This window comes from Diaporthe batatas (assembly GCF_019321695.1).
Source record: "Diaporthe batatas strain CRI 302-4 chromosome Unknown Contig00002, whole genome shotgun sequence".
Taxonomy (NCBI): domain Eukaryota; kingdom Fungi; phylum Ascomycota; class Sordariomycetes; order Diaporthales; family Diaporthaceae; genus Diaporthe; species Diaporthe batatas.
This window is the reverse complement of record NW_025408549.1, coordinates 2,012,765-2,033,871: the sequence shown is the minus strand read 5'-3', so window position 1 is coordinate 2,033,871 and position 21,107 is coordinate 2,012,765. Positions and strand designations below refer to the sequence as shown.

Below are 21,107 nucleotides of genomic sequence, written 5' to 3'. Positions count from 1 at the left end.
TTAATTAATTTAAGTTTAATAAATAAGTAAATAGTATTAAAAATATATTCTTTATATTTTTAAAAAAAAATTATATTATTTAAAAAAATTTAATTATAAAAAAATTTAAATTAAAAGTTTTATTTAAAATATTTTTAATTAAAATATTATATATATTTATTTTAAATTTAAAATATTATTAAAAATATAATTAACTTAATAATTATTAGTTTAAATTTTATAAAAATAGTATTATTATATAACTTTAATTAAAAAAGTATTTTAATATAAAGAATATTTATTAAAACTTTATTTTAATTATATTATAAGTGTAAATATTTTAGTTTTATTATTTAAATATTAATTACTTTATAAATAAAACTTTAAATTTAATATAAAAAAGTTTTAAAATATTAAAAATACTTTTTTTTATTTAATACTTCTTTTAATTATATTAAATTTTTATTTATAAAGTAAATATAATATATTATCCTAATAATAGTTATATAAGGAGTTTAGTAGTGTATAATATTCATATATTACTAGTATACTTTTAATACTATAGAATGTAAATAAGTGTAATGTATCTAGCTTGTAGGTGCGTGCTGTCTGCAGATCCGCAACACACCGGCCAAATGCGGCCACAATCATCAAATCCATACTCGAGCATCTCAACCACCACATCTCTATAGACAATAAGTGTTTCGATGTATCTAAATGACTAAGAGGCAATACTACTCTTTTGAATTTATATATCGACGTGCATGTTTGGTATATAATTTCATTTTTCTCACATAGACTATTCATCTCTGGGGAAAATCGTCTTTACAAGTTAGACTCATTATCAAATGGTACTGTTATTAGGTTTTTGGTTCAAACCGCGTCTCCAGCATACGTAACGTTCAAAACCCCGAGTGGGTTCTCCGCAGAAGACCCATATCCAAGGACCTGTAGGAGACAATCGCTCGTACAAATCAACTCAGACTTTAACAGCATCACCGCGCGCCGAGCATGAGACCACGTCATGAAGCTGGCTGCCTGACCGCCAGGCCGGCAGGAGAGGCTGCTGAAGGCAATGCTCTAGTACAACAAAGTAACTGTCCGGGCAGGCTGGCTGCAAGCACTGCGGAGTCAGTTGCTATCAATCTGCATAAGTGTGGTTTTGTTTTTAATCCCTATACATGTAAAATATATATAGTATCTTTATATAATAGTAAATACTTAAGATTTAATATTTAAATAAATATTATATTATTAATAATAAAATAATATAATATAAAGGTATATAATTAAGTTTTATATTATATTAATAAAATTAAAAAGTATTACTTTTAATATTATTATATTAAAATTATTAATATAAATAGTGTGGGAATAGTAGGTTGTAGTAAATTAGCTACTATAGGTAAGGTTAGTTAGTTTATATATATAATATAGCTAAAGCCTAACCGGTATAAGAAAATCGTTCATTAAGGTTTCCACTATAAACCTAAGGCCAACAACACCCGTCCCCTCAATCTCCATCCAACTCTCTTCCAAAACTGCGGGCATTCTGGTCCAACTCACTGCAACAATTGGTATCGTAGGCATCATTTTGTGATTTGTTTTGCTCATGATGGGTTCAAAGACTCGACAATGCATCTCCCGGAACTGGGGCCCCGTACTGGTTCTCCTCTCTCAGATCCTAAGTGGCGTGATGAACCTCTGCGTAAAGCTCCTCGAGACAAAGTCCTCCAACCCGATCAGCCCTTTCAGCATACTCAAAATCCGCATGATCATCACCCTTACCCTCTCGGCGGTCTATTGCTGGATGAAAGACGTCGACGACTTCCCCTTGGGGCCCCGCGAGGTGCGCTGGCTCATGCTCCTGAGGGCTGCCGGGGGCTGCTGCGGTGCCATAGGTTTCTACTTCTCCCTCGAGTACCTGCCGCTGGCGGAGGCTAGCGTGCTCAACCTGCTGGCCCCGCTGGGCTGCTGTATCGCCAGCGCGCTGTTGATGAGGGGCGGCGTGTCGACGGTGCAGGTCGTCGCCGCATTCATGAGCGCCGCGGCTGTGTTAATCACCGTGCAGCCCAAGTTCATAACCCAGCATCTCGGTCTTGGGGACAAAGGGGTCGTGGATTATGCCGGTGCGGGCAGCAGGAACATGTTGACAGGCATCGCTTTCGCGTTGTTTGGGGCCTTCGGGGGCGCCGTGAGTTGCTTCAATATTCTCCCATCCTTTTTCCCGTCCTTTGTAGGTTGCCTCTCTTAGATAGAACTGACAAATCTTTCTCCAACAAAGTGCGCCTACACTTGTGTTCGGCTGATGGGGACCCGTGCTCATCCGCTGATCAGCGTGAATTACTTCGCATTTACCATGATCGCTGTAACGAGCGCCGCGATACTCTTGGAACCCAGACCGAGCATTTTGAAACTCGATCTGTTGCAAGGAGCCCTTCTTGTAGCTGTAGGACTTGTCGGCTTCCTCGTTGTAAGTCATGAGCTGACCAGGTCGCTATTTGTTTCCAGGGAATGATAACACTAATCGACCTTTTCATTTCAGGAATTTGTGTTGACTTCCGGTCTCGCCATTGAGCGTTCTTCGTCATCCACTCTGTTTATCTTTTCGCAGGTGCTATTTGCCGGATTTCTAGACTGGATTTTCTGGGCTCATATTCCGAAGCCGACTGCGGTTATTGGAGGGCTCATGCTGATCTTATCATTGACAGCCATCTTGATGGACAAAAGCACTGAGACACCGCCCAAGGTGGCCGAGGGCGCAAGCCGCTTGGGAATCTACGACTGGTTGCAGAAGAAAATGGGGAAAAAGACGATACGTGGGGCTGATCTCAAGTCGATAAGTCTGGAAAGTTTGTTGTCGTCTAATGACGGCACAAATATAGACGAGGACTGATCTGACACCGATCTTGATAAATGCCTGGGTCAGAGTAGAGTGTATACAACGTTCCGCGGGCGGGAATTTCCAGGGGGGCTTGCACCAGTCGCCAATGCCTCGTCCCACTTACCGTACCCTTTAAGCAAAGAAACGCAATAGATCCAGACCACTTTCTGTTATCATACCACAACTGTCTCAGCGCAACTTCTATGTAATGCTTCAAAGAATATTGGCATTTCTCCGTTCATACTGGCATAGCCCGAGACTGAAGTGAGATCCACCCCTTCCCTTGCATATAAATCCATGCGTGGATATTAGATACCTCGATGGTCAAGTACTGAGTCACACCATACGTGTCTTGTAGAATATCTTATGCTATCCATAGTGTAACGAACCACCTGGGCATATTTCTCGTGCGTCAAAGGCTCCGAGCCGGTCGATGTGAGCGAAACGACACTTCCTGAATATCGCTTCCAGAATCCCGCTGAAACTCTTCCCCCCACTCCCCCCCAAGAACCCAAGAAAAAAGAACATTGGGACACATTCGGGACCATTCTTCAAGACACCACTTTATTTAGACTTAAAGTCCTCTGATTGTCTTGAGCTCACCTTCTTCGAACTTTGCCCATCCCTCTGGCTTGTGCTTTATAGCATGTTTGCTGATGGCAGTAAGGGCACTGTCCCAGTCACGGCAAAGGTGGGTGTTGCCCCAGCCAGTTAAGACGACATCATGCGGGTTGTCGATCTCTGGGTGTTCTAGAGTCATATCGGCGTGACACATGACAGCCTATTCATTGCTAAGGTCAGCGACATCAAACAACTCAACATATAAATCAAGACTGTTGGTAAAAGCCGCATTGGTCACTGGGGAATTGAGGCATACCTGGCGAAGGGTCTCGACGCAGTGGTGGAGATGTACTTGATCCGCGTTGGACTTGCCAGTCTCTTCATACGTGAGCAACGCATGCTTAACAACCGCCTTTTGAGTCTCAAGTTAGTCTACATGCGCCTCCAACACAAATGTAGTGGATAAACGTTTGGGGTTATGAACTCACAACGCAGTGCACCTGATGCATCACAGCCACTCCAAAACCCTCACTTTCCTCCTCCCATTCATCAGGGCTCGCCGCCACGTGCTTCATCTTCATGCCCCAGCCTTGAACGCCCCCAAGGCTCGGCTTCGGGAATGAAACCCACGTGGTGGGGTAGATCTCATCCCATGGGTTGACGGAGTCGGTCTTGTTGATGCCTACCTCGCCTACCATGTAGTCGGGGGGCTTGGCGTTGATAAACCGCTCATTGTTCACGATCAGCTGGTGTTTCCATGGGACTTGGGAGCGTAAGCGATCAGCCTTCCATTCATATTGATTGGAAAAAGAAATAACACCTTGATGAAGTACTCACTATGCCCAAAAAGCGTTTCTGATTCTAGCTCACACACTGACTCTCCGCTGAGTCTTCCGAAGTAGCCGAAGAACACGCCGAACAGTGCCAGCAGCATCACTGCGTTGGCGCCAAAGGAACATGCTAAAAGACGGTTGTGGCGACAGTGTACGCGTGCTGACTGGTCCCCATCATTTTCATCATCACGGATTGCCTGGTACTTTGCGGACTGCCCACTGCTCCTGTGCTTGACTTGACCAAATCGCTGGCCAAAGAATGTGTGAAGCTTATCCATCCCTAGATAAAACTACTGGCTCTTTGTCCTAACAAGACAGAAGAATTGACGACAGCGGGAGCCGCGTGCAAATGTTAACAGTGCTATCGTTCGATGGTCAATGGCTTGGTGGAGTTGTTCACAATCACTGAGTCACCTCCTGTGTGAAGTGTAGTGGGGAGATGAACGTGGGCGGTTAGAACCCTCCAAGTGACAGTTTGATGAGTTGATTGTGCACCACCGCTGAAACAACCTAGTGATTGTACTGCAGTGGGCCTACATAGGTGGGGTGATTGATGCTGTCATCGTCCCGGGCTCTCTCGCCTTTCTCTCTACTGCAACCTGGCAGCATTTTCCCGTTGTTGGCCAAAGACAACCTCGGTGTGGCAGATCGAGCATCTGCAACAGCGTGCGTGCTGGAGAGTTGCACGGTTAATTGAGTTTTTGGAGTGAATTGCCGCGGAACTGAGGAATGGATAGAGCTAGCCCAAGCCACTGAACTCTATTTCAACGGGCCGGAATACTTTCCCAACGGTCCTGTTATGTGCGTCATGCACGTTGTAAGTCAGAATATCTACTCACACACCAACCCCTATACACAAACTAGTTAAAACTTATAAATTAATTTATATTTAATTATAAGAAAATAATAAAAATATAAAACTTATAATTTAAGTATAATATATTAATTATATTTTATTAGAAATATTAATATTTAATAAATAAAATTATTTAATAAAATAAATAAAGTTTTATAAAATTTATATTTTATTTATAAAAAGATTAATAATATTAATATAACTTTATTAATTATTTATAAATTTTAAAGTTTATTTTTATTTAATTATTTAAATTTAAAAATAAATAAGTTTAATTTAAAGTAAATTAAGATTTATAAGAATTTTAAATTTAAACTTAAAGAATTTAAATTTCTAACTTTTAAAAAGTAAAAGTTTAAAAGTTTAAAAAAGATTTAAATAAAGTTAAATTAAATTATAATATAATAAAATCTTAAAATAAAAATTAATTAAAAATATAATTATAGGTTTTTAACTTTATATTTAAAAGAAATTAATTTAATTATATATTTAATTATATTTCTTTTAATTTTTTATAATTTTATTTATTATATTATATAGAGCTAATATCTACTTATTTAATAATTATATCTATTTATTTAATTTTTTAATTACTTATTTAATATAAGAATTTATATATAAGGTTTATATAAAACTATATATCTAATTAAGATTCTTTAAATTTTTAATACTTTTAATATAAGCCCTTTCTAATATACCTTTTAATATATCTTCTAGTATGCCTTTTAGTATACCTTTTAGTATACCTTTTAGGCTGTATATATTTAGGTATTAATTAAGTATTTAGATGTTAATTAAATGCTAGAAGGTTAGAAGTTTAGAGTGTTAAAGGGTTAGAAGGAGTATTAGAAGGTTAGAAAGAGTATAGTTTTTACCTTTACCTTTTTAGCTTTTAACCTTTTAGTGTTTAGTTAGTATTTAAATGCTTAGTTAGTACTTAAATATATATAAATTAAATAGTAAAGGTGAAGGTGAAGGTAAAGGTAAAGGTGAAGGTGTGTTAGAAGGTGTGTTAGAAGGGGCTTATATTGAAAGTATTGAAAATTAGAGAAGGAAATTATATTATAGGGTCTTTTAGTGCTAACTTAGAAGGTACTTATTGTCTCAGCGGCCGTCGGTAACGGCTCTAGACATGGACTACATAAATAGGTACCTCTCCCCCAAAGGACTTTACTAGTAATTTATACCTCCTTATTCTTATTTGATCAGTACCTAGAAGTGACTATTCTGTCCTCTTTCCTACTCGTTATGAGTAAACGGTTAACCGTAGAAGTTAGGGGTAGAGGACCCCTAGCCCTAGGTGCGAAGTCCTCGCCCCTAGCTTCATTATAAATATAAGGGAGTTACTTAAAAAATTAATATTAAGTAAGTAGTTAGTAGGAATTAAGTAAGTAGATATAATTATTAAGTAAGTAAATAATAGTTTATATATATTATATATACTTATATTAAAACTTTATATAATATATTAAATTTATATTAAAAATATTTTAAAGTTTATTATATTATACTAATAACTTTAATATATATAATATAATGAATAGTAACTATAGCTATAATGTAGAGTAGTTTAGTGATATAGTTTAGTGCTTTAGTTTTCCGCGGCACCCCTTCACTTTGCTTTCTAGGGAGCTTCGCGGCCAAATTTAGCCGAGCCATCTTTCACACTCAGCCCACAACAACATCGGAGATACCACGCCGACAACACCGCGATGCAGGTGGCCCATCATTAGTGAGACCGGGTCTTCGCAACTGAATCTGTCAAGAAGATTGCTCGGGATCAGAAAGTTTTAATCCCCACAATACTTCTAATTTACTTTGCCGGGATGGCTAGAATTTAAGAGGTAGTTGAAAATCTAGTGATGTTTGTGTGGCTCGGGCGTCCGGACATCCCTGAATCATGTTAACCGCGGAATCTTCCAGCAAAAGGAAAAGGCAAGTCTAAGCGCACTGATTGCGAGTGTGATGAGAACTGAGGGGGCATCTACGGCTAGAATGATGCTGATGTGAGGTGGATGAGCCTAGTCCGGCTGGAGTCCGAGGTGACTAATCGCCGCAATCTCACATTGCCAGCGACATGAGGCAAGGATTGCTTGATTATGAAGTGTAAACAGATTGAAGAGATCACCTTTCAAGTCCTATTACGTGCTCTGTGGGACAAGAAAAACTTACCAATTATGCTCACTTAGCCAAACGCATACATCAAGACCTACTAGTATGCTAACTTACAAGACACTTCTGCATGAACTGAACACGAAGTGTAGCGCACCCGCCGAGGTGCCCAATTCGACGGGTCGCTGATAGAAGTCGATTCATCTTTTTCTCCTACTAAAATCGACACTGATTGTTCACAGCATACTGTCAACACAATGGCTCCAGTCGCAGCAACCGCTAGCTACACGGCTGCGCCGTCTCGTTCGCAGAGACTGCTCAGCTCGGCACACTCCCCTTTGCTGTCATCTCTGGCGCAGGCCTGTGATATTCCGGTTGAGTCCATAACAGATGCGTACCCGTCTTCTCCCTTGCAATCTTCCATGTTCGCGGCATTCCTCTCATCGCCACCAGAGAGGCTGCTGTACGTCGCACAACTGGCGTTCGCCATTTCCAGTCTTGCAAGTGACCAGGACTTGGAGAGATTAGGTCGAGCGTGGGACTCGACCGTGGAGAGGAACGAGCTCTTAAGGGCTCGTCTTGCGCGGGGGCCGAGTGGCAAAGACTACTTGGTTATTCCAAGGGAACTGCCAACCTATGACTACGTCGATGGCGTCACCCTGGATGAATTCCTGCAGCATGGGGACCATCTCGATATGGATTATGGGCGGCCTCTGATGAGGCTGTCAGTATTGGAGGAAGGGAAGCATTTCGTCTGGACTATCAGCCACGTGTTATACGATGGATGGTCCTTGCCCTTGGTTTTGGCCGATTTCGTCGAGGCATGGAAGTCGAGCTCAGACAGCACCATTTTGGGGCAGTTGTCTTGCATCAGCAGCCACAGACCGAGTTATAAGAACTTCATCAAGTACTTGGTCAACACCAGAAAGGCCAACTTCGACGCTGCAGCTGCATTCTGGAGGAGCGAGGTCTTGGAAGGGGACGAGGAATGCGTTCGATTTCCACAAATACCTGGCAACGGCAGCGGATATACACCGATGACCAGTGCAGTCCTGTCTAGATCTGTCCCAATACCTTGGCCTTGCACTTCAAGTCACCACTTCCGGGGGCAAAAGCTCTTATCTGCATTGCCATCTTCCGCAGTTCTGCGTTCAACCTATCTGTGGGCCGCATGGGCCATGGTTTTATGGAAGCACACACAAAGCTCGAGCATTATATTCGGCGCCACCCTCAACGGCCGGCGATGTCCCGTCGCCGGCATCGAGGACATCACCGGACCGACTATGAACACCGTGCCTGTCAAGATACGAGTGGACCGCGAAATGGGCGTTGGGGAGTTTCTCCAGTACGTGCAGAGGAAGGCGAACGGCTGCGCGGAGTACGGTTGGCTGGGCTTTCAAGAAATCCTCAGCATCTGTGGTAGGGACACGGGCAGAGTCAATTCGATCATGGTAGTGCAGCCAGCTTCCAGCCGGGAGGATGCACACGGTGACATGTTTGACGCGATCCTGCGGCCGACAGGTCTAGTATTCGATGATTCCAGAAGCAGCGCCATCCAGCACAATATTGGGATGTGCCTGATCTGCACCCCCTCCGACGCGGGATTGTCCATCAACCTACAGTATGATCCAAGTCTCAAGACGGATACGGAGATCAGCTGGGTCGTCGGCCAATTCACGACTGCGTTGCAACAACTGGTGCGTGACGACATACAAGCCTTACCACTCGGAAAAATTCGACTGTCAGGAGACGAGCAATCAGAGCAGATCCGGAGGTGGAATGCCACGTCGACTGAGCCTGTGGAAGAGTGTCTCCACGACTTGATTGAGGCGCAGGCGAGAGCCGCGGGTGACGCGGAGGCGATCTTTTCTGAAGCGGGGAGTGTCACTTATAACCAGCTTGACGAATACTCTCGAAATCTTGCAATGTTCCTGCATGAGAGAGACCTCGGGCAAAAGTCCATGGTCCCCATCGCCCTCGAGAATTCCTGGCTGGCAGTTGTGGCCATCATTGCAGTGTTACGCGCAGGTGCATGTTATGTGCCCATCGACCCCAGTGCGCCGCGGGAGAGAATGGCTGCGATTTTGAAGCAAGTCGACGCAAAGATGATGATCTGCTCCGAGAGCGTGGCTGCTCGTATGGAGTCTACATGGAGCCAAGCATCTGGGGTTGAGATACTGGAGTTGACTGCTTTATCACTCTCAAACATCTCGGCATCATACAAATCGAGAGCAGACATCGTTCTCCCAAAAGTATCACCATCCAGTCTCGCGTATACTTACTTCACGTCAGGAAGCACCGGAGTCCCCAAGGGTGTCTGCATGTCCCACCGCGCCTCTTCTACGGGCAACACTGCCTATGCCAGGATACTCTCCCTCACGCGACGCTCACGTGTCCTCCAATTCGCATCTCTGTCATTCGACGTCTCGTGTCTGGAAATATTTGCAACTCTACTCTCCGGAGGCTGCATCTGCATCCCGTCCGCCCAAGATCGGCTCCAGGACCTCCATTCCGCCGTCCGGAAGCTGCGTTGCAACGTCTTGGTGCTCACGCCAACCGTGGCCAAGCTACTTCAGGCCGACTTTGAGAAGAACCCGATACCCATCGGCAAGCTCTGTTTGACCGGGGAGCCGTTGACGGCCAGCGACGTGGAGTTCTGGGCGCCGAGGACCAGCTTGGTGAACGGGTACGGCCCAACCGAGACCTGTTTCTGTACCTTTTCCCGCACCTTGAACACGGCTTCAAGCGCCGGCAACATTGGCTACGGGTCGGCGTGCAATACCTGGATCGTCGACGACTCTGGGACAGCCTTGGCACCCCTGGGCACGAAGGGAGAATTGTTCATCCAGGGACCTATCGTTGCAGACGGGTACCTCGATGATCCCGAGAAGACTAGGGCGTCTTTCATAGAGGATCCGGTATGGCTCCCACAGGGATGGAGGAGTAGCGGAGCAAAGTTCATCGCATACAAGACCGGCGATCTAGCCAGATACAACCCGGACGGCAGTATCGAGTGCTTTGGCAGGAAGGACTCACAAATCAAAGTCCGGGGCATGAGGGTTGACCTCGGTGAGGTCGAACACGCGGTCTCATCGCTTGGGCACAAAGCCGTCGTCATCGTCCCATCCTCAGGTCCAGTGGCGGGCAAGATTACAGCAGTGGTGGCTTTTGGGGATCCCGACGGCGCGGGAAACCTCAGTGACCTCCCAGATCCGGAACCCGACTCCTCAGTCGCCCTCCAGCTACTGGCCGTGCGCAACCACATCAGCTCGCTGATACCGCCCTACATGCATCCTGAGGTCTGGGTGCCCACCTACTCGCTGCCCATGTTGCCGTCGGCCAAGGTGTCGCGGCTGGCGGTCAAAGGCTTTGTCCTGCAACAGCTCCAGGAGAGCTGGCTGAGCGCTTGGAACACCATGTTGAACACGGCCGACTTGAAAAGCTCCATCATCCAACCTGAGGAAACCGTGGCAATTGAGATAGCAGAGATAGTCGACAAGCTGATCGCGTCTGGAAGTGGACATGGTGGATTTGGAGGATGTGAGCCCTACCACGACATCATCCCCTCCAGGGCCGGACTTGACTCAATCAAGACCGTCCAGCTCATGCGGTTGCTCGCAAAGAGGTACAAGATCACTCCGGCGATGGCACGAATATCGGGTGGTGAGATGAGCATTCGTGACTTAGCAGGATATGTGGAGCACTTGAGGACCTGTTCCGACGTGCGTGAAGACGTCCCGCCACCAGGGGTGGACTTGGTGGACGAGTACCGTCAGCTCGCAGCCGGTCTCGACGACAGTTCTCGCACGACACGAAGTAAGCATGTGCCATTAAAGCTGAGCGAGAACGTCTCCACCGTTTTCATGACGGGGGCAGCAGGGTATCTTGGTATTGAAATCCTGCACCAGCTCGTCCAGCGCCCAGAGATCTCCAACGTGATCGTCCTCATCCGGGCGGATAGTCTGGAAAAGGCTGGCCACAGGCTGGCTGCAGTGGCCGAGCGAATGGGATGGTGCCTAGCCCCATATGTTCCCAAGATTGAAGTCTGGCTGGGAGATCTATGTGAGCCGGGCTTGGGGCTCAGCAACGACCAATGGGAGCGTCTTCGTGGGGAAGACTCACCATTCGACTTGATTGACGCCGTAATACACGTCGGCGCAGTTGTCAACTGGTCCCAGAACTACCACCAGTTGAAAGCCGTCAATGTCTCTTCCACCTTTTCCCTGCTTAATGCTTGCACACACTCACTCAAACGAAACGGAGTCAAGCCGCGCTTCATTCAGATATCTGGAGGCCGAGAGCCCACCTCTTCTTTACCCACCCCGACCTGGGAGACGGAGGGTCTCAAGCTCGCCCTCGCGCTCTCTGCCACCGGCACACTGGGCTACACCCAGACAAAATTCCTCTCGGACCTCCTCGTCTATAAGTGGGCATCCCTGCATGACGGACTCCAGGATGCCAGTGCCCGTGTTGTGATGCCGGGCTACATCATGGGAGGTGGATCCCACGCAGTTGCGCACACTGACGATGTCCTCTGGCGGCTGGTGAGCACCAATGTGAGGCTGGGCATGTACGACAGCCAGGCGACAGACGGCTGGATGTACCTCGCCAGCTCCGCAGCCGTCGCCCGAAAGACTTTGGCCTGTCTCTTTTCAGACGGCCGCTCAAGCTCACTTCAGGCTGTTGGTGGGAAAGGCACGACGGGAGTCACCGTCACAATCTTGGACGGTCTGCGAGAAAGCGCTTTCTGGAAGCTGGTGTCCCAGTCGGGCTATGCCCTGGCTGCAGTTCCTCATGACGGATGGCTCGCTTCCGTCGAGGCGGCGGTCGAGGCCGAAGATGTGAAGCATCCTCTTTACCCAGTGCTACATCTGGTCAAGCAGGGTGTTGGTCTTGGCGGTGGCTTGCCGGCTCGAGACAGTGACACGGGTGATGATTTTGATATGGAGTTGGAAGTACGAAGAGATATTTTGGCTAACTTGGAATGTCTAAGGACTGCGGGATACTTACCGGCCGTGTAGACCAATTAATTGGGCAGTTCACTTCTGTGTTGGTTGTGTTAGGAACTTAGCAAAGGTACCCAGTAATGATGGTTAAAGCAAAGATTGCTCTATTGCTCTTCATCCCAAACTCAGATGCGCCCATGTGCAGTACGGGTGGTCTTAATCCTCTTTCGCCCAAATGAACTCCAACACTGCTAGTGTAGAATCAACTAATCCTTTCACCGTCTCAAAGATGAACCTTAAGTTAACTCCTATTAGTAACGTACTCGTCTTGAGCGTTTACCACTGTATGAAGGCGCCACGTACATTTTACATGTATGGGGATTAAAAACGAAACCACACTAGTAACGTACTCAGCCTATATTCTAACCACCCCCTAATTCTAACTACCCTATACCTATATTTATATATCCTTTAGCAGTAGTGTTACAGCATCTTTGTTAAACGTTTGGGATGAGTATCCATGATGAGAGAGCATCTCCTCTAGCTTTGTGACAGACTTCAGGATAGAATTCGCGATGTGGGCAAGACGGGAAGTTGGTGTAGTTAAAGCCATAGTTAGTGAGTAGAAATTTGCAACAACCTAGAGCGTCTTCAGTCTCTGGCAGTTATCAAGGTATATGGTGATGGGTGAACAGAAGATTCGGATGATGATGGGCCATCGAGCGAGCACTGGAATCTGACGACTGTAAGCAGAGGGGAAGAATAATTCTCTAATAATCGACTTGGCCAACAGAACTCAGTGCAGCTGCAAATGTGTGCTGTAAAGCGGGGAAGCAAGCGGCGCAGCATATAATATGGAGAAATCAGCATGTTGGTTCGAAGTGCTGTTGCAATGGGTCTTCCAACATGGCACGCTGCATATGCGAGGTCAAATGCGTAGTTGTCACAGCACAAAACGGTGGTGACGAGGCTCTGGGTACACGATGGACTCCATGATGGACTCCACAATATGCTCAAACATATAATACCAAAAATGGGTGTCCCAAGGGGGCTCCCGGTAGTCTTTCGAGCTCATATGTAGTCAACACACTACTTTAACTCTGGTACAGAATAACGTTCTGCCCGTTCAATAATGAAAGGGTAAAGTGAAAGAAGAGGTGAACTGACCAAGACCTCCATAGCCCGCTGTAATGCCGACGGAGAAAAGTATCAATATGGGTTGCGAAAGACATATGTAATCGGTGCCCCTTCGTCAATAACGTTACATAAACTCGTGCCAATCTGTTTGAAAGCTCCATTCTTCATCAAAAAAGCCTTCTCCTAAAAGCTTGCACGTCGCCAAGTACGAAATTTGGCTTGTTCAATTTCATATCAACATTCATGATTTTCACATCCAGTGAGACACAGGGCTCAATGGAGACAGTCTGGTCTTCTGAGCAGCGACAGCTCTTCGTGCTTGACAGAATTGAGATGTCACTAACCCTACCTCGTTGGAAGATGGAACATCCGCTCCGACGGTTGCCAAGTCGTCCAATCTGCTCCGTCGATGTTACTAAGCATTTTCATGTCCACGGCGATTAAGCCAATTACTCGACTCCGATGCCAGAGCGGGATAGCCGCGAGAATTAGAAGGCCAATCGCATGGCGAGCAGTTCAGATCAAAGATTTGCAACAGTTAAATGTCAGAAACAGAGTATCCCTACCAACTATGAACTTTAGCCTTCACAATTCCGAGTGGACGTCGGGCAGGAAGGTTGAAACCCCCCCAGGGATGGGCCAGCTTTATGCTATAATAGTGCGGGCAATGTCTGACATGGAGAGGACCATATCAACGACCATTTCAACATGGGTCACGCTTGCCATCCGGCCCTTGACCACCTCAGAACTCAAGTAGTTATATATAACATCATCGAACGTCTAGCAATGGATGAAGTCCAAGACACGGAGATGCTCATTACTAAGTACTGCAACGATTTTCTGTACATCGACAAGTCTGGCCGGGTCAGGATGCGTCATGCGAGCGCAAGGGGCTTTCTCCTGCGCCAAGATATAGACTCGGAACTTGATGTAGGGCTTACAATTGACAGAGAGCACGGTCATAAGATGCTTGCCATGGCGTGCTTAGACTACCTCAATGGCCCGGAAATGAAGGCAAAACCTAAAAGAAAGATGGTTGCAGTGGTACAGGAGCGTTCAGTATTTGCCAGCTATTATGCATGTAAGGCTGTGCATGAGCATGTGAACAGGAGCTCAGCACTAGATGCTGAAATACTGTCGGCATTGGCTACCTTTTTGAAGACAAACGTTTTGTCCTGGATCGTGGAGCTGTCCAAGAGGAAAAAGCTGGACACGATTCTACGTTTTGCACAAGTTCTCAAGGTTTTCCTGAGGCGCAAGTCCCGGACAGACTTGTTGCTTGGGGAAGAGGTAGTCATCATTCAGGACTGGTCCATCGACTTGGTCAAACTTGTGAGCAAGTTTGGTCGACAACTTTTAGTACACCCCGAGTCGGTACTACATATGATACCGGCATTTTGCCCTCCGGACATTGCTCCCCATGCGCACTTTTCGCGAGGGACGGGGGCAAATCTTACTGTCTCAGGGCTATCGCTCCGAACTTGGGATAACTGTCTCTGCACACTCGTTCTCAGGCCCCCACATCAAGCTTCCTCAGGAGTGGTTCGTCGTGAGCGCCCGTCTGAGTTCAATTGCGACTACCGACAACAACTTTTGTGTCGGTACCTCCCTCGGCAGAATCGCCATCTTCAATGACCAGACAGCCTTGAAGAGACAGTGTTGGATCACCAGCAGCCAGTCCTGTACCTCGAATACGCCACATCTAAACCGCTGCTCGCCAGTGGCAGCAAAAGGCACATACGTCTATGGAACACAGAAAATTGCGAACAAGACTGGGAAGTTTCCTCTGGGAAGAGTATCCTCGCCATGATCTTCGTTGATGATGATCAGACGTTACTCGCCGCTCTGGGGAATAACACAATTCTAGCGTTGAACCTTATTGACCGCTCTGCGAGCTCAACAAGCTGGACCGACATCCTGGAGGAGCCTCATTATACTTGGTATACAGGCATTACTGCAGAGAAGGCAGCTTTCAACAAGGACCTTGGCCTCCTCGCCTTGGGGTATCGAAATAGGCACGTTCTGGTCTACAATTACGATCTGGAAACCTATCAAATTTTCGACCACCACAATGGCCTCTCTGGTGGAATCGACCAGCACCTCTGTATATCCATATACGCCATGGCTTTTAGCAACCTCCCTGAGAGCCCGCTCCTGGCCGTCTCCTTCTCATGCTCCGATCTTGTTCTCTTTGACGTCGAGCAAGGCACAATTCAAGCGCGTGTTACACCGGCTTGTTTCTCGCATCTTTCCTCGTCTCCAGACGGGAGGACTCTCGCCGCTGCCCGTAAAGACGGTGCTATCGAATTGTACGACTTCGAAACTCTGCACAGACTAGATCGCATCCGCCCAGAGCATGGAACGGTCGCCGCGCTAAACTTCAGTGCCGATAGCGAGGGCTTCATTGTGATACGTGCTGGGGGGCGTAGTTGTCGTATCTAGGATCCTGCGGCACTATACCGTCGGGACGTGGGCTACGACAGCGTGCGCTCACCGTCTCTCATATCGGGCGACCAGGACGAGGTAATCGAGGACAACGACGAAGCAAGCAGGCAGATCAGTGCCATTGCTTGTGACCTGGATGGACAAGCCGTCTTCATAGGAAGACTGGACAAATCCATCTCAGTTCACGACGCCCGCACAGGACTACCAGCAGGGGTTCTCTTCTCACATATCGCAAGCGTCAAAGATATCGCCCTAGGAAGCACAGGTCCACTAAAACTCCTCATCAGTGCAGACACCGCCGGATTTCTCATGGTTCACGCGGTGTCGAAGAACGCGAAGAAAGAGTGGAACGCACAGCAACTTTTTTCCCACCGAGCATCCGTCACTGGAGTCCAGCAGTTCCTATTCAACAAAGCCCTCACACGCCTTCTTATTGTATCCAACGATCAGGCTTGTCTGCACTCGATGTCTGACGGCAAGGAACTCGTTTCTCCCACAGACTGCCGGCAACATGGCTGCAAATCCTACATCTGGACACAGCATCCCCTTGATCCATCGCTTTTAATGCATATAGCAGAAAATGAGTTCCAAATTTATGACTGGGAGTCGCTGAAGCCAATAGCGTCGACATCAGCCAGAGCGGAGGCGCCGCTGTTGCAAATAGAAGGCATTGCTGAGTATGAACCCCATCGTCTGGCCGTACGCAGCGCCATGACAATATTCAGCGGCCCGAACGCACAGTTGGTAGTCACATACAGCACGAGACTCGGCCAAAATAATACACACAACGTGATACGGGGATGCAGCAGTTCCTCAAGATGTGATGCAGCCAGACCTGGCTTTTATTCCCTTGCCATTTCTATCCAGCCTATCTCACACTGTTCCATCGTCCTCCGATGGTCCGGGCCCTTAATAAGACAAACAAGGAGAACAATGCCCACGATTTGCATCGCTCAGTTTTGTCCCTTGACTTCTGAATGTTGTAAGATTGTAATGGTTCCAGTGCTCTTTGGCCCCCCTGTCGCTTCTGTTATGCCCTTCAAAGCTTTTATGCTCGGCTATGAGTTGCTCCGCAAAACTTTTCTGTTGACCATTTCTGCTTGGCCATGTCAAAACGCCTCGCCATCATTCCCAAGACTGAAATGCAATGCCGTCCCATGCAACGCTGAAAATACAGTAAAGAACAAGATGAAAGGATTGCCGAAAGTGCCTCGGCTGGTGTTGGGTATTTGAGACATAGAAAATCAAATCCACGTTAGTGGTGTCCTGAGTCCGGTGATGCCGAGATTCTTTGCCGCCCGACCGCCAGCTCGCCCGCGTTCTGAGACAAATCCACGATGTACAATTATTCGTCACTTTCTCCTGTCCCAGACGCGCCCACTTGCGTCTTGCTTTGTCACTCCGGTTTATTTGGTTTCGTAATGGGTTCCGTCCTGTTCCCGGTAGGGTCATTCGCAGCATTCGGCTTGATCGTGGTACGCCCTGAGATGGCAGCGCTTCTAACGTGCTGGCTGAGGGGTAGTGAGTATTTGAGAACACCCTTGACGAGAAGGTCGAATTCGTCTTGCAAAATTCTTTCCCACCGCTCCACACCGCCAGCCGTACCATTACCTGGCCCACGCAGCCTGACCTCACCAGTGGAACCAGAGTATCCGTGGTTGAAGAAAGATCCCTCAAATGAGAGTGGGCTGTCGAGTTGACCAATGGTCCCCAGTCTCATATTAGGAGCCTTTTCATTGACTGGGCCGTCGAAATCCTCCCCTGCGTGCGCTTTGCCGTTGTTCGAGTACCACCTTGAATCGGAGCCTTGGTGATCATCTGGCCTGTGCCACCCGCCCGAGTCGGCGCCCGCGTGCGGCGACTTTGCAAATACCTCGATGTCTGCCTGATCAATCGAGACTACGACCACGTTAGGGTTGTGAGCCTTGACTTCGATGTCGAAGATCAGTTCCTGCTCTGCGGCAACAACGCTCTTGATGGCAATGAGCTCAACGTCGGTCAGAGGCTGGGAGGTTGCGAACATGAAGCCGATGGCTCCAGACACAACAAGTAGGAGCATGACGGTGAGCACGAGGCAGCTGGCGAACCTGTTCAGCACGGAAGGGTTCCTGCGATAGGTTTGACCTTCGAGTGAACGCATCGACACGGGCTGGCCGCGACGAGCTCTGGCCGACCGGCCTGAACGCACTGATCCGTGAAGCAGAGGTGTCCTCTCATCATCGGCTCCGGTGCCGGTAGTGTCGTCGAGATCATAGCTAACCGCGTGGATACCCCTTTTGCTAGTGGATGCCAGCCGGCCAGAATTCAGGAATCTCGGGCTTGGTGGCCCGGACGGCTGGCGCGAGCTGTTACTGTTGGTGGAGAATTTGGACCTTTGGGCTGTCATGTTACTGATGTGGAAAGGGGCCTCGTTGTCAAACAAGGACGTATGACCGTTGGTGCCGTTGCGACCCCAACGTCCTAGATGATGGTGATGGACGCGACCTGTGCCCCGGGCCGAGCCGGCAGCACTACGGACCGTGCCCTTGCCGTCGTCTTCTGCCATCGCACTTTCGTTCCCGCTGCTGTTGAAAGTGTTGACAAATTTCATGTTCCTCTTGGTCCCTGCATTAGAGACGGCGTTGTCCATGATGTTGGTGATGGAGCGCAGACCGTTCCTGTCAACCTGGCTGACCATTGAGGTCGCACTTGGAGTTCTCGAGTGGAACCGCCTCGGCCGATCATTAGTGTCTGGGGGGTTAGAATCGTAAACAAAGGTCTCCTCAGAGTCCGAGGAATCAGCCTCGTCAACAGCACTGGCGATCTTTGCTTCGAAGATATCTGCCTTGGACGACGCTACGCGAGATTTGGTTAGCCTAGAGCTCAAGTTGCTGAGATTGTAGTTGCGAGCCAAGGGTATGGAAGAACGGCGGGGGCTCGAGGCTTCGGATCCGAACACATCATCATATGTGCTCTGGGCACATGGTTTTGTCGGCGAAATCAGCGCATCCGTCACCGAGGACACTGAACGCATGGACTGATGATGGCGAAGTCGAGGAACAGAAACAGTAAAAAGTGATGAACAAGGTGTCTCACCCGTGCCAGTTCCAATATTTGGCTGTTTCCTACTCGGCCGCTTCTTCTCTTTCTTGGGCCGTATCGTCTCCGAGCTTTGCTTTGCCCTCAGGGTGCCACTCGTCCCCTCTTTGACAGCCACAGGGGCAAGTGAGTGTTGTGGTATCGAGGTCACTGTCTCAGTTTCCACGGTCATGTGTTGTACAGATCCTTCCGAGGGCTTCGATTTCTTGGTTGACGCGCTGGATTGTCGGGACTTCAGGGTCGGGGGCAAGCCGGTGGCCGCATGTCTCCTGTCGCTCTTATCACCTCCGCTATCACTACTGCTGTCGTTGGTGGTCGAGGGTGCCTGAGACTTTTCAAATTCAAGATTGTCGGCTTGTGACCCAGCCTCCGAGGCGGTGAGTTCGTCCGCCTTCTCCATCACGCCCTCGGCTTCCTGTGGCGATGCCAAGGGGCTAACCTCTTCTACCGTCTCCAGTGCCGTCTGACTGTTACTACCGCTGCCGCTGCCGCTGGCACCGCGCGCGGGTGTCCTCGTACCAGGCTGCAGATGGGCTTCGTCAGCGTCGTGATCGCTTTGGCTCGATTCTTGTTGCTGTGGAGGTGGCGGTGGAGGTGATGAGCGCTGGACCTGAATCGCGGGTGCTTCCAATTCACCCTTGCGTGGTGGCGGAGGAAAATTAGGACGATTCAGCAGGGCGGTCGGGGGTGGAGATCGAAGCCGTGGAGAGACCGGCCAGCGTGGGCTTTCTTTCAAGTGCTCGGCGGTGACGGGCGATCTTTGAGGAGCATTGACACGGGGGTTCGCATCGGTGTTGACCGGGCCCAGGCTCGGCGTTGTGGAAGAAGATATCTTGCCAGTAGCCGAGGCACTTGGGGCTCGTGTTTTCGAGTGGGTTCTTTGTGGGCTGGTTTCCTGCGAGCTGCTCTTGCGGGATCTCGTGCTGCCAGCCGCAGAGGCATTCCTGGAAGCCGCCGGGCGTATGGACTGGCGGCCAGGAGAGGTCTCACGAGAGGCCAGCGGCGAGGGTTTAGAAGTCGATGTCTGCGTTGCTGGCTGAGAGGGCAAAGTGGTGGTCTCGCCCTTCACCGTGGAAACGCTCGAGGGCTCGCGGTTGAAGCGAGGTGGCACATGCGAATTGTCACCCGCAGAATCGGCCGCGCTGGTGGCTGTCGTGTCCATCTTGACGACAGTGGTTGTCGGTGGGTGCAAAATGGCATCCGTGGGAGCCCCGAAGGACAGGGTAGGGCAGGTAGAGGTGAGGAATGCGGGCTGGGATAAAGTGTCGTTATGTCTCAACTCGCTGGATAGGTAGTGATGTGTCGAGGCGGATCAATCATGATTGACTGCAGCTGTGAGTGGCCGGGGCACATGTATCGTGGCCGATCCTGATTCCTCGTTGTAGACCAGCGTGTCTCGCGTCGATCGTACCGAGCCGTACCCAGTTTGCCTGCGACAGCAACTGCTGCTCTGGGCCAATGAAGTGGTGGGAGGGAGGTGCAGGAGGGTCCAGTCTGGATACCCAGATATCCACGCCGCCTCAAGGTGGGCAAAAAGAAGCCGTTTGAGGAGAATGCCCACTTTGCAGGCAGGCAGGCAGGCAGGCAGGCAGACAGGCCGTGGGTTTTGGCAGGAGGAGGAGTTGGCCGTGGTTGTGGTCGTGTCCGCGAGGTGGCGGGTGGTGAGGTCACCTATGGGCCTAGATCCAGAGCTACCGCTGCTGTGGTCGACGGATTTGGGGAATGTTGGAGAGGGAGGGATGGATGCACGATTCGGTACGCTGGGCTGCTATGCGATGCGATGCGAAGCGCGGTGCAGCAGCAGATGACAAAGGCATCCAGTTCCACCCGGGAGTCTTTGTGTGTCGTTGTCTCTTGTGTTTGCGTAGAGCAAAAGTCAAAAAAGGGGTGGGATTTGGTGGTGGAGGAGGTGGTAGATGTAGTAGCCAGGTGAGTGTGAGTGCAGCAACAAGTACCTTCGAGGAAGGCGACTACTGTACGGCAGGGTGGGATTTGGGGGGACTGGGGGGGGACTGGCAGGACTGGGGGCATGGGGCATGGACGGAGAGAGAGCGAAGAGAGAGATGATGTCGATGGCACCTACACACGCCTCGTCCAGCCCTTCCAGGTAGGCCTGCCTAGTCTATCCGTAAAGTACCTTCTTGCCTTGCAGGGGAGGGGCCCAGCCGTTTCTCTGCCCTGCCGGGTCTGCGGGCCCACGGTAGGGTACGGTGAAGGTACAGGCAAGGGTACGGCGCGGAAGGTGTGTACCTAGGTTTCCTTGGCGGTGCCCTAGC

General features: G+C 48.8%; 4 protein-coding genes across 4 annotated transcripts; 2 read left to right on the top strand and 2 right to left on the bottom strand.

Annotated features, from left to right (window-relative positions):
* Positions 1–1,594: 1,594 nt before the first annotated feature.
* Positions 1,595–2,875, top strand: KVR01_001911 (uncharacterized protein; the record flags this gene model as incomplete). The annotated part of the gene is made up of 3 exons (XM_044792913.1): positions 1,595–2,173; positions 2,234–2,452; positions 2,525–2,875. The coding sequence occupies 3 exons, from the start codon at positions 1,595–1,597 to the stop codon at positions 2,873–2,875; spliced, it is 1,149 nt and encodes a 382-aa protein (XP_044649866.1).
* Positions 2,876–3,437: 562 nt separating this feature from the next.
* On the bottom strand, positions 3,438–4,535 carry KVR01_001753 (uncharacterized protein; the record flags this gene model as incomplete). Its single annotated transcript, XM_044789432.1, has 3 exons — positions 3,438–3,644; positions 3,913–4,187; positions 4,262–4,535. The coding sequence occupies 3 exons, from the start codon at positions 4,533–4,535 to the stop codon at positions 3,438–3,440; spliced, it is 756 nt and encodes a 251-aa protein (XP_044649708.1).
* A 2,947-nt stretch (positions 4,536–7,482) lies between these two features.
* On the top strand, positions 7,483–12,246 carry KVR01_001183 (uncharacterized protein; the record flags this gene model as incomplete). The annotated part of the gene is made up of 1 exon (XM_044781543.1): positions 7,483–12,246. The coding sequence occupies one exon, from the start codon at positions 7,483–7,485 to the stop codon at positions 12,244–12,246; it is 4,764 nt and encodes a 1,587-aa protein (XP_044649138.1).
* A 4,326-nt stretch (positions 12,247–16,572) lies between these two features.
* Positions 16,573–20,802, bottom strand: KVR01_001467 (uncharacterized protein). Its single transcript, XM_044786969.1, has 2 exons — positions 18,829–20,802; positions 16,573–18,588 (listed from the first exon to the last, which is right to left on the bottom strand). The coding sequence occupies exons 1-2, from the start codon at positions 19,991–19,993 to the stop codon at positions 17,150–17,152; spliced, it is 2,604 nt and encodes an 867-aa protein (XP_044649422.1). The 5' UTR covers positions 19,994–20,802; the 3' UTR covers positions 16,573–17,149.
* Between the last annotated feature and the right edge of the window lie 305 nt (positions 20,803–21,107).

Coding starts and splice junctions, on each gene's coding strand:
- KVR01_001467 (XM_044786969.1), bottom strand. CDS start 19,993: ATGGACACGACAGCCACCAGCGCGGCCGATTCTGCGGGTGACAATTCG. Junction 18,589..18,828: donor AAATATTGGAACTGGCACGG/GTGAGACACCTT, acceptor AATCTCGCGTAG/CGTCGTCCAAGGCAGATATC.